We start from the raw sequence: 14719 nt of genomic DNA, 5'->3' as shown, positions 1-14719 counted from the left end.
CCAAAATATTTATTAATTACAATGGTGGTTTCAACAAATGTCCAAAAATTCTGTTATCTATCCCTCCAGTAGGTTGTGCCCAATCCCTTTCCCTGAGGGCAGGCTGGATTGGGGTGACTCCCAGCTACTCAACAGTCTAGGAGGGGAAACTGTTAACTTCTAGGGAAGGGAACTGGCTGTGTACCCTTTCTCAGGTGACAGGGGTGACAGCCTCAGGACCAGGTCATGGTGATATGCTGTGATAAGAAGGTACCCTGCGGTATTCCTTCCAAGCCCCCAACCAAGACTAATCAGGAGAGAGCCCTGGACAGGCCCCCAACTAGGGGTCATTCTGTGAACTGCCTGGCTAGCATTCACTAATTTGCCAAGGGCATGAAAGACAAGGACAGACCAATAACCCTCACAGGTAGGAGGAGATTAAGGAGACTTAATAACCAGAGGACCCTGGATGTGATCAGGGACAGAGATAATATTAGAGGAAAAAGTGGTAAAAATCTGAAGAAGGTTGTGAGCCAGTGCCAGCTCATTTTGATACTGGTGCTATGGTCATGCAGAAAGAGAGCACCACACAGCACTCCGCACTATCTTTGTGACCCTCTGCAAATCGAATGCTGCTCCTAAATAAAAATTTACAAAGCAAAACCAGGCTTTGGAAAGCGGTGTGTCTGTGAGTGCACATGCACAATGATGAGTGTATGTATCTCGGATTCAGGTGTGAATCCATGGGGAAGTATGGACTGTACTACAATTTTATCTTTCCTGCAGGTTAAAATGTTCAAAAGACAATTTTTAAAAAATCAGCTGGCTGCAGAATGCAGCGAGAGAATTCACTTTCCACAGATCATCATTGGCAGGCTTTGTCGGGCCAGGGTTTAACTGGGATGTCCTGCCTGTACAGGGCGACCAGCCTGAGCCACTTTGGGACCCATATTCCATGCAGTGACACTCTTAAACTGTATTTCTTTATACCCCATTTAGAATTCTGACCAGCAGCTGACCAGAAGCCTTTTGAGAAAACTCCAGGGTTTCAGTTTCAGCAGTGTCGTCCTCTGATTTTTTACAGGTGCGTTCATACCATTACTTCACGCTTTCATGCAGCAGTTTTTAGACAATTCTCCTTAGAACCAAGAAGGAGCCTCAGAGGTTGTGCCAAGGTAGAAACGGGCTCCCAATTTGCAAAATACACAGGCAGGGGAACTAGGAAAATGGAGACATCCCATGTCAATGGATTGGAAGGCTTAACATTGATAAGATGGCAATACTTCCGAAATGGATCTACAGATTCAATATAATCCCTGTCAGAATTCTAGCTAGCTTCCTTGCATATTGATAAACTAATTCATGAGGTGGATTAGGTGGATTGATGGAAATGGAAGGGATCTGGAATAGTCAAAACAATCTTGAAAAGGAAGGACAAAATTGGAGGACTTATACTTCCTAATCTCAAACCTTATTACAAAACTATAGTCAACAAGATTGTGTGGTACTGGCATAAGCATGGACACACAGGGCAATGGAATAGAGGCCAGAAATCAACCCTCACATTTATGGTCAACTGATTCTCAACAATCATGCCCTGATAATTCAGTCAGAGGAATAATCTCTTTAACAAATGGTTCTGGGCAACTGAATATCCACATGCAAAAGAACAAAGTTAGACCCCTACCTCACACCATATATGAACATTAATTCAAAGCAGATCAAAGATTTATACAATCATACAACTTGGAGAAGAAAACACAGAAGTAAATCTTCATGACCTTGGAACAGGCAATGGTTTCTTTTGTATAACACTGAAAGCACAAGTAAGAAAAACAGAAAAATTAGACTTCATCAAAATTAAAAACTTCTGATAACATGAAGAAAGTAAAAAGGATGGGAAGAAACAGAATGGGAGAAAATATCTGCAAATCATATAACTGACAAGAGATTTATATCTAGAATATATACAATAATAAAAAGACAACCCAATGGTTTTTTAAGCAAAGGATCTGAACAGATGTTTCTGTAAAGAAAATACCCAGTGCCAACGAGAACATGAAAAGATGCCCAACATCAGCAATCATCAGGGAAATGCAAATAAAAAACACAATGAGACATCAATTCACATCCTCTATAGGACGGCTGCAATCAAAAAGTTATCAGATGATAACAAATGTTAGCTAGAGTTTGAAAAAATCAGAGTCCTCATATGTGGGGTATGGAAGGTGCGTTCTAAAATGGTGTAGCTGCTTTGCAAACAGTCTGGAAGGTCCTCAAAAAGTTAAAAGGAGGTACCGTGTGTCCAACAGCTCTATGCAGGTACCTAAAAGAAATGAAAATCTATGTCCACTCAAAAACTTGTATGTAGTAGAGGATGGAAGCCACTCAAATGTCCATCAATTGGTGAATGGGTAAATAAAATGTGTATATTTGTATCATAGAATATTATTCAGCCATAAAAAGGAATCAAGTACAGGGTGCCTGGGTGGCTCAGTTGGTTAAGTGTCTGCCTTCAGCTCAGGTCATGATCCCAGGGTCCAGGGATGGAGCCCTGAGTAGGGCTCCCTGCTCCATGGGAAGCCTGCTTCTCCCTCTCACTCTGCCTGCCACTTCCCTTGCCTGTGCTAGCTCTCTTGCTCTGTCAAATAAATAAAATCCTTGGAAAAAAAAAAAAAGGAGAGAGAGAGAAAGAGACGCTACAACAAGAAGGAACCTAGAAAATATTACACTAGATGAAAAAAGCCAGTCACAAAGGACCACATATTATATGATTCCCTTTATAAAATATAGACAAACCTATAGAAAGAGAAAGTAGATTAGGAGTTGCCTAACTAGGAGCAGGTAGGGAGTTTGGGGTGGGTGATAGCTAAAAGCTGTCGAGTTTCTTTCTGGGGTAATGAAACTGTCTTAAAACTGACTGGTGGTAATGGCCCAACTCCGTCACTATACTGAAACTCTGTGACTATATTGAAACTGAATTGTTACTTTAAATGGGTGAACTGCATGGTATCTGAATTTTATCTCGAAGTTTTTACCAAAAAGTATAAAATATTAGGGGCACCTGGGTAGCTCAGTCAGTTAAGTGTCCAAATCTTGATTTCAGCTCAGGTCATGATCTCTGGGTCCTGGGATCAAGCCCTGTGTTGGGCTCTGCATTTAACGGAGAGTCTGCTTGAGGATTCTCTCCCTTGTGCCCCATCCCCCCCATGAACACATACATGCTCTAATAAATCAATCTTTAAAATATATATATGTAAAATAGTACAAATGATGTATAAAACTTTGAAAGATTACAGTAAAATAAATGTACATCAAGTAGAATACTTCCAATGTAAAGATGATAGAATAAAAATGTTTCTGCCCATTTTTCCTTAAAACACATTGATGGGAAGTCAGAACAGGGAGAACTAAATTAGAAAACTGGCCCTCATACCTCTTTACCACCCAGCTGCAAGGGGAGGACAAGGGTTATTGTCCGCAGCTGGCTTCTGCTTTTCTGAAGTGGAGGAATGGATAAAGCACTTTACGCTCCCAAACCTGTGCACTCACACACACCCACAGATGCATGCACTCATGTACACAGTCACATGTGGGCACACGTGCATGCACTTACAAGTGTGCACACTCAAACCGGTATGCAATTCACTCACTCGCGTATGTCCACTCACACATATGGACACACACAAATACATGTACACACTCATAAATCTGGGGACCAAGAAAGGGCTGTTTGCTCCAAGGCTGCACACACCCTCCAGTCCCCTGCCCTATTATCTAGTTGCAAAAAGCTAGTTCAGGAAGAATTCCCTCCACTCAGGTAGATGGAACTCAGGATCTACATCCTGAAATTTAAAACAGAAAAACTTGCCCCTTTGGGCTGCATGGGAAAAAAATAATAATACAACTAAAAAAGAAATTAAATAAAACAGGAAAACAGAACAGGAAATAAGGGCAAACAACACCCAGCATTTATCAAGGGACAAATACAATTCGTTAATACAGACTAATCCCAGATATCAAGAAACACTGATAAGGTAACAAAAGGACAGCACCACACACAGAAAGAAAAATAAGAGATAAAATCACCACAGAAATGGAGGTACCGCTAAATGCAAAACAGGAGCAAGGCTGGAAGCAAAAACCTGGCTGGAAAAGTGAACAAAATGGGGGACAAGCATGAAAAAGATTGGAGAGGAAAATATCCATATGGAATACAAAGAATACCTAACATCTGTGTGATTAGTGTCCCTAAAGACAGCACCTGAATAAAATATTAAAAACTTTTTTTTATATAATTGAAGAAAACTTTCCATACCCAGCTAAATCCACAAATTCAGAGAACCCATTCGTTCAAAAAAATCATGCCAAGGGGCGCCTGGGTGGCTCAGTGGGTTAAAGCCTCTGCCTTCGGCTCAGGTCATGATTCCAGCGTCCTGGGATCGAGCCCCACATCGGGCTCTCTGCTCAGGGGGAGCCTGCTTCCTCCTTCCTCTCTGCCTACTTGTGATCTCTCTCTCTCTCTGTCAAATAAGTAAATAAAATCTTAAAAAAAAAAAAAAAACATGCCGAGTTCCGTCTCTGACAGCCTTTTCTCACTTTCCTGAGACTTTTCTCATCACAAACTCGGCAGCACAGTGAGTGAATCCACAGCCACGCTGAGGACAGCTGCTGTCACCACTGCTCATGGTCCACTGCTTCTTCCCAGACGCTATTTACTCTGCACTTGAACTGAGTTATTCTCATACAGGGTTTCCATAGCGTTGCGCAGCCCCTCCCTCCAGACGGGGCTCAGCCACCATGAGAACACATGGAGCCCAACAAAACCTAGCTGTCTGAGAAGAGTGTGAGTGAAGGTTTCAAGAACAGTTGTGCCCTTTTCCTATGTACACATGAAGGCTTGCTTCTCCCTCATGTAACTACTTTAGAGATTCTCCCCAAGAGGATTTATAACAAGTTGGCAGCTCAGGAATATGAATCAAGACGTTTTTATGTTGCCTTTAACTAGAATGTGTGTTTTTATTTATTTATAGGGAGAGCATGCGCTCACACAATGCACAATGGGGGGAGGGGTAGAGGGTGAGGGAAAGAGAGAATCTCAAGCAGGTTCCACACCCAGTGCAGAGTCCCATAGGGGGCTGGATCTCATGACCCTGAGATCATGACCTGAGCCAAAATCAAGTGCCAGACGCTTAACCGGCTGAGCCACCCAGGTGCCCCATAGAAATATGTACTTTTGAGTTATAGTTCCATTTCTGCTAAAGTCTCTCTCTTTTTTTTAAAAGATTTTATTTATTTATTTGACAGACAGAGATCACAAGTAGGCAGAGAGGCAGGCAGAGAGAGAGGGGGAAGCAGGCTCCCTGTGAAGCAAAGAGCCCAGGACCCTGAGATCATGACCTGAGCCGAAGGCAGAGGCTTTAACCCACTGAGCCACCCATGCGCCCCTAAAGTCTCTAACTTTTTTTTTTTAATATTTTATTTATTTGACAGAGAGAAACCACAACTAGGCAGGCAGAGAGAGAGGAGGAAGCAGGCTCCCCGCGGAGCAGAGAGCCCGATGCGGGGCTCGATCCCAGGACCCTGGAATCATGACCTGAGCTGAAGGCAGAGGCTTTAACCCACTGAGCCACCCAGGCGCCCCTAAAGTCTCTAACTTTTAACTAGCACTAGGAAAACAATTTGACTATCTTTTTGTAAGGGATGAAATGTTGGGTCTAGTCTTAAAATCTTCCAGTCTTTCTTTTTTCTCCCAAGTTGAGCACAGATGTCAATGGCTCAGTGGTTTATTTAATTCTACAGACAGTTCCAGGGAGCCTCCCCTGTGAATAAAAGGGGAACAGAAGCAGTGACCTTGGGGCTCCCCTGGTCACTCAGAGAAGACTGGAGACAGTGGGCTCTATGTCGGGCATGGCTGATCTGCCCAGCTGGAGCTCTGCACTCTGGCCTGTGGCATGTTTTCTGTTGTTGCCGTGTAATTTGTTCTAGGAACTTTTATAGTTTCTTCAAATGTGTTGAAATTGTTCTCCCCACTTCCTTAAGGTGGTTCAGAGTAAAGGCAAACTGAAGAAGGCTTGCCAGCGGTGCGGCCCAAGGAGATGTGCACATTTTGGGGAATCACGCACACTCGGGCCCAACCTCGGCACCTAGTCTGGCCAGCTGTGCGGACTGGATCCCTTCACCTCCCTGAGAAACACCATGTCTACTTTGAGGTACAACCAAGCTTTGAACTCAGGCTCTATTGGTCCCCTTGCCAGGCCAGATTTTCAGGGAGAGTAACAGAACCTAATTAGCAGGGTGGCAATTTTGGACAAAACCACCTGAGAGCACAGGCTTGGCGCAAGAAAAAGTGTAGTCGGCTCACCTGCGAAGGCCCAGCTCCTCAGCATGACCAAACTCTGCTGCTGCTGGTGCTGCTGCAGGCCCAGGTTCATCCCAGGTCTGGCCCAGCCTCTTTCCACCCCTCCCACCTTCCCGGCTTCCCCAGTCACTGTCTGTGCAACTGTGGACAGGGCCACCCAACTCAAGGAGAGCCAGCTGAAAAACCAGACACTCCCCTGCTTTGGCCTGAGAGAGACAGGGACCCCTTTAGCCCCTCTATAGCAGCGGTGAGGGGGGGGGGACCCGCCTAAGAAGCTGAGCTGGGCTGTTGACCCTTTCTGTATGGTCCCTTCTTGCAATACGACTGTAACACATATTAAGTAGCTTAGAGGGGTGCCTGGGTGGCTCAGTGGGTTAAGCCTCTGCCTTCGGCTCAGGTCATGGTCTCAGGGTCCTGAGATCAAGCCCAGCATTGGGATCTCTGCTCAGCAGGGAGCCTGCTTCCTCCTCTCTCTCTGCCTGCCTCTCTGCCTACTTGTGATCTCTCTCTCTCACTGTCAAATAAATAAAATAAAATCTTTAAAAAAAAAAAAAAAAGTGCCTTAGAGGCAGCTTTTTTTTTTTTTTTCCAAATTGTGTTCATTTATTACAGGCGAAGCCTAAGCCAACAGGCAGCACTGCAGAAAAACAAACGAAGCTCCCTAACATAAAGAGATGAAAAGAGGAGCAACATAAACACTACACAACACAGTAATCTCCTGAAGACATTTTAGGAGTTAAGGAATTTGAATTGTGGAGCTGGAGCTGAATGACAAGAGGCAGAGCCTCATTTTCTCTTTACACGATGGAGATTCATTAACAGAACTAGACTTCTACAGTCTACTAGACTTCTCCAAGGGAAAAGAAAGTCTTTGTTTAGCAGAAGGCTCTGAACGCTCTGCAGGAAAAGGAACAGAGAACTTCTCCAACATTCAGGGCAACGAAACACAGACTGGGCAACTGTTTTCATCGAGAAGAAGCAGATTCTGGCCAGAGTCGTGTCATCCTGTGCTCCGGAAAAGGCAGCAGCACTCCCCTTCTTGACCAGATTCTGTCTGTGCTGTGTCTTCACACGCCAGCTGCCTTCTCGCGGTGTGCTAATCAGGCCGAGTGGCCCCCACAGCAGGCAGCTAGCTCTGTCAGGGAGCTGGCCAGGACAGAGACACCAGCCCAACAAGAGGCCAACTCTGGTGGGCTCCCCAGCCTCTCCAGTGGCTCCAGGACCACACTGCCCCAGCCTCTCCCTGCTGCCGACAGCTGAGGCTCATCCTCATCTTCACACGTTCTGCTGCATCTGAGGGGCTTTTTGGAGTCACACTGACAACACCTTTATGAAACCACTACTCTGTCTGCCATAAGGATGTTGAACATTAGCTCATCTCTCTCTTTCTTAAGGATTTTATTTGAGAGAGAAAGCATGTGCACATGGAGGGGCAGAGGGAGAAGCAGACTCCTCACTGAGCAGGGCGCCCAATGAGGGATTCAGTCCCAGGACCCGGGATCATGACCTGAGCTAAAGGCAGATGCTTGACCGACTGAGCCACCTGGGTGCCAACATTACCTCAGCTCTTAAACTCCCAGTCTATGAAGTCACACTCAAACACTTTCTTTTAGGATTAAGTGCCAGGGAAACCTGGCTTCCTATGAGTAACTGGAAGATTTTTGTTCCAGTGTGGATCAAGAATTTCTTTTTCCACTTTAGGTACTGGTACCTAGAACTCAATTTGGAAAATGTAAAATATAATAATAGAATTTGAGAACTTACAGGGATCACAAAGATCACTCAGCTCTGCAGGGAACAGGTAGCACAGATGTGTTACCGTGACATTTTTACAATCCCCTGCCTTCTGCCTTCCAGGCTGTTAAGCTCTACAAAATATCTACTCACTCCCATTCCAGTGCCAATCACGCGAGTCTCCCTCCCACAGCCAGAGAAGCCAGAGCCTAATCAATTTATGTGAAGTGATCTGGACTATGTCGAAGTAGGTTTATAACCCGTGTGGTCCTAGTCAGCATTTTTTTTTTAAATTTTTAAAATTTTCTTTCTCGTCAGCATTTTAACCGAGCTACCTCCACCTTTCATCTTAAGTGCTGTTTCCAGGCTGAGAAGACACTCAACTAGAGATGAAATCACATGTAGTTCCTACACCAGAAGATCTCATCCAAGACACAGCTGACAAAACGTTTCTGTAGTCTGACTACCTCGCTAAACTTGTGTTTATTTCTCTTCCCTTTACTGTGTCCTAAGAACCCCATCCCGTAAAAGGTAGGAAAAAAAAGCCAGTAATGATCTGTTGCTGATCTGCTTCATATCTCAGAATGTACAGATTTCTAAATAGTTTAAAGCTTTAATTTGTTTGATGAAAAATTAGGTACAATCTGAAAAGACATAAAGTTCTCCCAACTGTCTTATTTGTATTTATTAGCTGGGCAACTGGCAAAGCCATAGGAGATCTGTAAGTGGCAGCACCATGTCTCTATGAATGTCCTGGGTTTACTCTTTCATGGGGTTTGTCTAACAGAGTCTCCCTGATTTTTGGAAGCACACACTTACATTTTTAAGGGTAAAGGAGCAGCAAGTCTGCAACTTACTTTCAAATGGTTCAGAGAAAAAAATGTATTAATATATAAAGAAAGGGACACAAGAAATGTGTTAAAATGTTTAATGTTTGTGAATTTGCCTGAAAAAGAGAATTTATTTATTATTTCTGCAACTTTTAAGTCTGATGTCATATAAAATAGAATTATTCAAAAAGTCATTTAAAAAGGGCTGAGACTCAGAAGCAAGGTCAGTAATGGTATTTCATAAAAATACAAAGGGTCCTTGCAGCCATCCATTGCATCTGGGTATTAGAGCTCTCCAGAGACACAGAATCAACAGGAAAAATATATATATAGATTTATTTTAAGGAATAGGCTCACACAGTTGTGGAGGTCTGAGGCTAAAATCAGATGAGGGAGGGAGGATGGTGTTTGCAGTCCAAACACAATCTGCTGGCAGAATCTCTTCCTGCTACGGAGAGGTGAGCCTGGGGGGTACAGGTTGAGGGTAGTGCTACCAGTCTTGTTCTATTAAAGTCTTCAACTGATCAGATGAGGCCCACCCTACACAACAGAGGGTAATCTGCACGACTCAAGCGTCCACTGATTTTAATATTAATCTCATCTAAAAAACACCTTCATAGAAACATCCAGAATAGTATTGGATCAAATTTCTGAACACTGGGGCCCAGAAAAGGTGACACAGTAAATAAGCCATCACAGCTCTTAAGAGCAGAGCCAGACTGTCTTCTTCAAGAAATCATAGCACATACTCTGAGAGGCTTCTTAATCTCATAAAATGACGGTTTAACCCTATCATCCACTTGGTGAGCTGTCAGGTTAATCAGCAACACAAAACATTTGTCTATCCTCAAGCTTCTAGCTTGAGAGAAAATAACTGAGCTATCTGGTGTCAGGGAAGCTTGCCCATGGGGTACAAGGTCAACTTCACAAGACAAGTGGAAACATATCAAAACTGGGTGTGTTAAAAAGACCCCAATGGCTGGTCCCATCAATAAAAGGAAATCTTGTAAGTGGAGACTGTGGGGAGCCAAGACTGCAGAAACGCTGCTCTAGATCATATTCCTTTAATTCCTGCGTCCAGCCAAACCATAAGATTAATCATATTCATTATGATTATCCTATTAGAAATATTTAAGACTGCAGTCTGGGCCCATGGTGGAGCTGACTTTCCTTAATCTACTATCATGGCTATGCTGTGAGCACAATTATGGGAAAAAGCCGTTAGTAAACAGGCTCTTCCACCCACTACAGGGATACAGTAGGCCAGCTGTCCCCATTCTACACTACTTACTTTAAAAATCCCACAGAAGTTATCTCACATCTGCTCACTCTAGCAATTATCACAGAGATCCCATGACTCCTGTAAGTGGACATGAATTGCCATCTGCTTTGGTTGCCAGAACTTATGTATGCACTTTGAATGCAACCTGTTTCGCTACTGTTACTCTCTGGCCCCAACCTTCTCTTTGAGGTCCTCTATTACTTTGAACCTTCATGTCATGCCTTGCTTAAGCATTCTCTGATTCGTTTTGGATAGAGATGGAATGTCAATATAAAATGGAAGCATTTTATAAGTAAACACAAGCCCCACAACTTTTTAGCATGGCAGGGACCTCAGAAGTGGATTACCTCATTTCACCCTTCCCCCATTTTAAAGATGAAAAATCTGAGGCCAAGCAAGATTAAGAAATCCAGCCAAGTCCAAGGTCTCACAGATGGAATGGTAAAGCCAGGACTAAAAGGAGCTTGGGATCATGTAAGCCATCCCTCCCAATCCAGCTCTCTTCTATTCCTGAATTCAGAGTGGAGTTCCAGCTCTGGAATTTCATCCCAGACTCCTGACCTTGCCATTACCTCGGAGAATCTTTGAATCAACTTCAGAACGAAGTATTGCCTCCCATCAAGTGCCCACCTCTCAATCTTAGCTAGATTTTTTGACCTGGTTCACCAGGCCAGTTGCCTGAAAAATCTTTTTCTGAGCACAAGTTACATTTGTTTCTGCTATTGCCAAAAATAGAAGGCTAAAAGGGTTCCGAAACAATAGGTACAGCATTATACTATTTTGTATAATAAAAAAGGTGTTGCTACCAGTGTAGAAAAAAAGATGTAGGACACAAAATGTTTATAGCATTTACCATGTTATTACTATGTGTTCAGAGAGATTAAAATTAATGTTTTCCTTTCGGCTTATCTGTTTTCCAATTTTTCCTCCAATAATCATAAAAACTTGTGTAATTGTCTGGAAGATAAAAAATTAAGTATAAGCACTTAAATTACTAAAGATAGATCATTTGGCTACCCCAGTCAGAAGTGCAGTGGTACAAGACCCCAAGGTCATTCCCAGACTGGGTGCAGCTCTGTAGGATTTTTACTGAGAGCCTACCTCCCATAAGGCTCTGACCTTTGTGGAGCTTATATCTGGTCCATTAGAAGCAAACATGTAACTTCTGCAGAAAAAGGAGAGCAGGAGCTTGTTTTTCAACATGAATTAGCCAGACTGAAGCACTTAACTTCCAATTTTCCGTTTTAAATGGCCTTGCTTTCCAGAACAGGCAAACAACCTTCCACTTACAGGCTGTGTGGTTTCTTTAAAAGACAAAACTTTCCATCTGTATCCACCACAGCAATCAAAACTCAGACCTCTCACTGAGGACTGGGAAAGCCGTTTTGTTAGAGGAATTAATTCTGTTCATTAAAGGTCATTTCCGTAATCCCTGAGCCTCACTGTCCTTTTCAGGATCTAATTATACATAAACACTCTAACGGGAACGCAAGGTTTTGGGGTGTGTCCTGGGCCAGGTCCAGGGAAATGTCCTTGAATGTGCAAGCAAAGCTGTACCCCTGTCAACTGCTACACTGACAGCAAAAATGATGTTGCAAACCAGAGCTCTGACATCCTCAGGGAGTTCTGGGGCAGCCACTGCCTCTTGGCTAGTGTCCCTGGCAAAGTCATCCTAAGCCCCTGTTGTAAAAACCCACTTTGCCCATTTGGTGCCACTTCTTTCTATGCTGTCTTGCATGCTAAATGTGAAGCAGCCCATTTGGTATTCTAACAAATCTGTCCTTCTTACGATCTCTATTTTAGAAAAAAAGAGTGCCCCAGAGTAAGTTTGGAAAAGCAGTCAATCTCAGTCTTACTTATTAAAGTAAGTCTATTAAAGTCTTACCACTTATTAAACATTTCTTAATGCCTTGTGAAAACACTCTAAAATACTATCAACAAAGCTACGCACTGCCTATGTGTATACTGCAAATCGGGTATTTGCAAACTGGCTTCAGGCCTACAAGTGTATCCTTTCCTCATCGGTCGCTATACCTCAGAATCATAGAAAGGACAATATTCTCTACAGTCAAGGGCAATTAGAAAGACCCCAAACAAACTGGCAGCAGATGGGTGACCAAGACTATGATATGCCCATCAAACTACCAATGGTATTCGAGAAGCATATTTACTAACTTGGAAAGCTATTGAAAAAGCTACAAATGTCAACAGAAAAACCACAAAACTCTATAAGCAATATACTTTTAAAAATGTGTATGTATATTTAGTAGAAAAGGATCTGAAAGTCCATACACCTTTATTTTAATATGGCTAAGAGTAATGGAGTCACATCAGTGACTTTTCTTTGGCATATTTCATTTTTCTACCATAAGCATAAATTTCTGCAAAATACAAGAAGTAACAATTAATTAATCTCCGCGATTAATTACTTAATCTCCGTGAACTTTAACCCAACAACGCTCTTCAAGGAAGGTGCAGAAACCCCTAATGACAGAGCTTTCTTGCAGAGCTCCTTACCCCCTGCTGCTCTAGCAGGCGTCCTCAACGATTTTCTTCTGGTCACCGCCTAGCCAAAAAAGGCCCCACAATTCCCCGCAGATGACTGAGCTCACCCACCTCCGACACAAAATTGCCCAGGCCTGGCTCCAGTACCCTCTTCTCTCACACTCTGCTGCAGAAAAACAAAAGGTGGGGGGCGGGGACAGCGGAGGAGGAAGCAAGGACTGGGCAGCAGTCGCGGAAGCTCCGGGCTAGAAACAGACTGGAAAATTCCGCCAGGACTCCCGGGCTCAGCAGTCGCGGGGAGCAAGGGACCCCTGCAAGACCGAGCTCTTCGTGCTAAGGGTCTGTGGGCTCGGGCCTAAGCAGAGGATGCAGAGGCCAGGCCCCCCGGGGACCCAAGGGTGGACAACACCCTAATCTGCCTACTTAGACGGCCTCCTGACCCCCCGAATCCGCTCTGCGCCCGGGGAGGCGGTGCGGGAAGTCCCGGACCAGGCCTGTGCAAAGCTGGCTGAGCGGGGAAAAGCGGTGGGAGAGACGTGCCCCCGCCGAGGCTACACTTCCCGCAGAGAGCGGTGCGTGGACCACCGACGGCCTGCGGAGACGGAGAAGGGGTGGCCGTGCTCAACTTAAAGACACCCCGCAAACACGGGCCCTACGCGCGTCCTTCAGGGAGAGGCGCGTCACTCTGCTCTCTCGTCACAGGGGCCCCCGGCTTGCGAGAGCCAGCAGAAGGGCTGCCCTTTCCCGGGGTGGGGTAGCGGCCGCGGCAAGACGAGCGGAGTGACCCGGACAAGAGACCCTGGCCTCACCTTGGGGTCGCGCTCGTAATAGTGCTGCTGCGTGCGGATCCAGCGGCCCACCAGGTGGTCCCGCACCGTGTGCGCCAGCGCGAAGAAGTAGTCGCGCGGCGTGGCCACGTTGCGGTCCTTGACCAGCGTGAAGTGCAGGTGCCGATTGAAGCTCTTCCGCACCTCGGCCACGTCGCCCAGCCCCGCGATGCCTCGCACACTGATCTGCTTCCGCTTCTCGCTGTCCGTCAGCGGCTTCGCCATCGCGCCGGCCAAGGAGGAGGCAGACGAGATGCAGAGCGGGGAGGACACACGGACACCGAGGATGCAGCGGCGACTCTGGCGCCGGCACTGCGGCGAGGCGGCTGGCATGGGCCGCGCATGCGCGGTGTGCCGGGGCGGGGCCGAGAGCCGAGGAGGGGCGGGACTACATAGGGGCGGGGTGGTAGGTGAGTCCCGGCCTCAGGAGACTTGGGGCGGCTCAAGGGGCGGGTCCTCCAGAGAGGCATCGCAGGGTCCCCGGTCCAGGCTTTAGTCCTCGGACGGTAGCAGAAGCGTGCTGTTTCACAGGTGGGGAAGATGAAGTGACTTACCCACGCCAGCCAAGAGCGGGGTCTGACCCAAGATGCCCAAGCCCGTCCGGAGCGGGGGGGGGGCGGGGGGTAGACTGGAGGAGCCGGAGGACTCGGAAAGAGCTTCGATCCCGCCCTGCCTGCCCCCAGGGCCACGTGGGGATGGGATACTCTGTTTTTCGCGGCTTTCGGGATTTGGGGGCCGGCGTCCCTCGCCCGGCCAGGGTTCCGCGCTGCCCCCGCTGGGAGCGCCCTGGGTGCTGGGGTGCTGCCAAAGCCTCGGAAATGGGAAAGGAAACCGGTGCATGTTAAAAACGCACCCACCGGGGGCACCTGGGTGGCTCAATGGGTTAAGCCTCTGCCTTCTGCTCAGGTCATGATCTCAGGGTCCTGGGATCGAGCCCGGCATCCGGCTCTCTGCTCAGCGGGGAGCCTGCTTTCCCCTCCCTCTCTGCCTACTTGTGATCTCTCTGTCAAATAAATAAAATCTTAAAAAAAAAAAAACGCACCCACCAATGCCTGGTGGGCTCAGTCTCCCGAACTGGAGGTGAAGTGGCTCTGAAAACGACAGCTACTAACGTAAAACTGCTCATACTGATAAATACCAGCCTCCCTGCGACCCTCAGCCTGGGCTGACACATAAGGCTGGGGAACAGGAGACAGCATTC

The 14719-nt window shown here is 46.0% G+C and overlaps 1 protein-coding gene across 1 annotated transcript in view; it reads right to left on the bottom strand.

Annotated features, from left to right (window-relative positions):
* Positions 1-13855, bottom strand: part of PYGB (glycogen phosphorylase B) — a 58859-nt gene extending 45004 nt beyond the window's left edge. Inside the window, exon 1 of the mRNA XM_045978851.1 lies at positions 13501-13855. Within this exon, the coding sequence (XP_045834807.1) occupies positions 13501-13851 (351 nt within the window). The 5' untranslated portion in view covers positions 13852-13855. The remainder of the gene's footprint in view (positions 1-13500) is intronic.
* Between the last annotated feature and the right edge of the window lie 864 nt (positions 13856-14719).

The sequence above is a fragment of the Meles meles genome, chromosome 15 (assembly GCF_922984935.1).
Source record: "Meles meles chromosome 15, mMelMel3.1 paternal haplotype, whole genome shotgun sequence".
NCBI classification, from domain to species: Eukaryota; Metazoa; Chordata; class Mammalia; order Carnivora; family Mustelidae; genus Meles; species Meles meles.
This window is presented reverse-complemented; position numbering and strand designations above follow the sequence as displayed.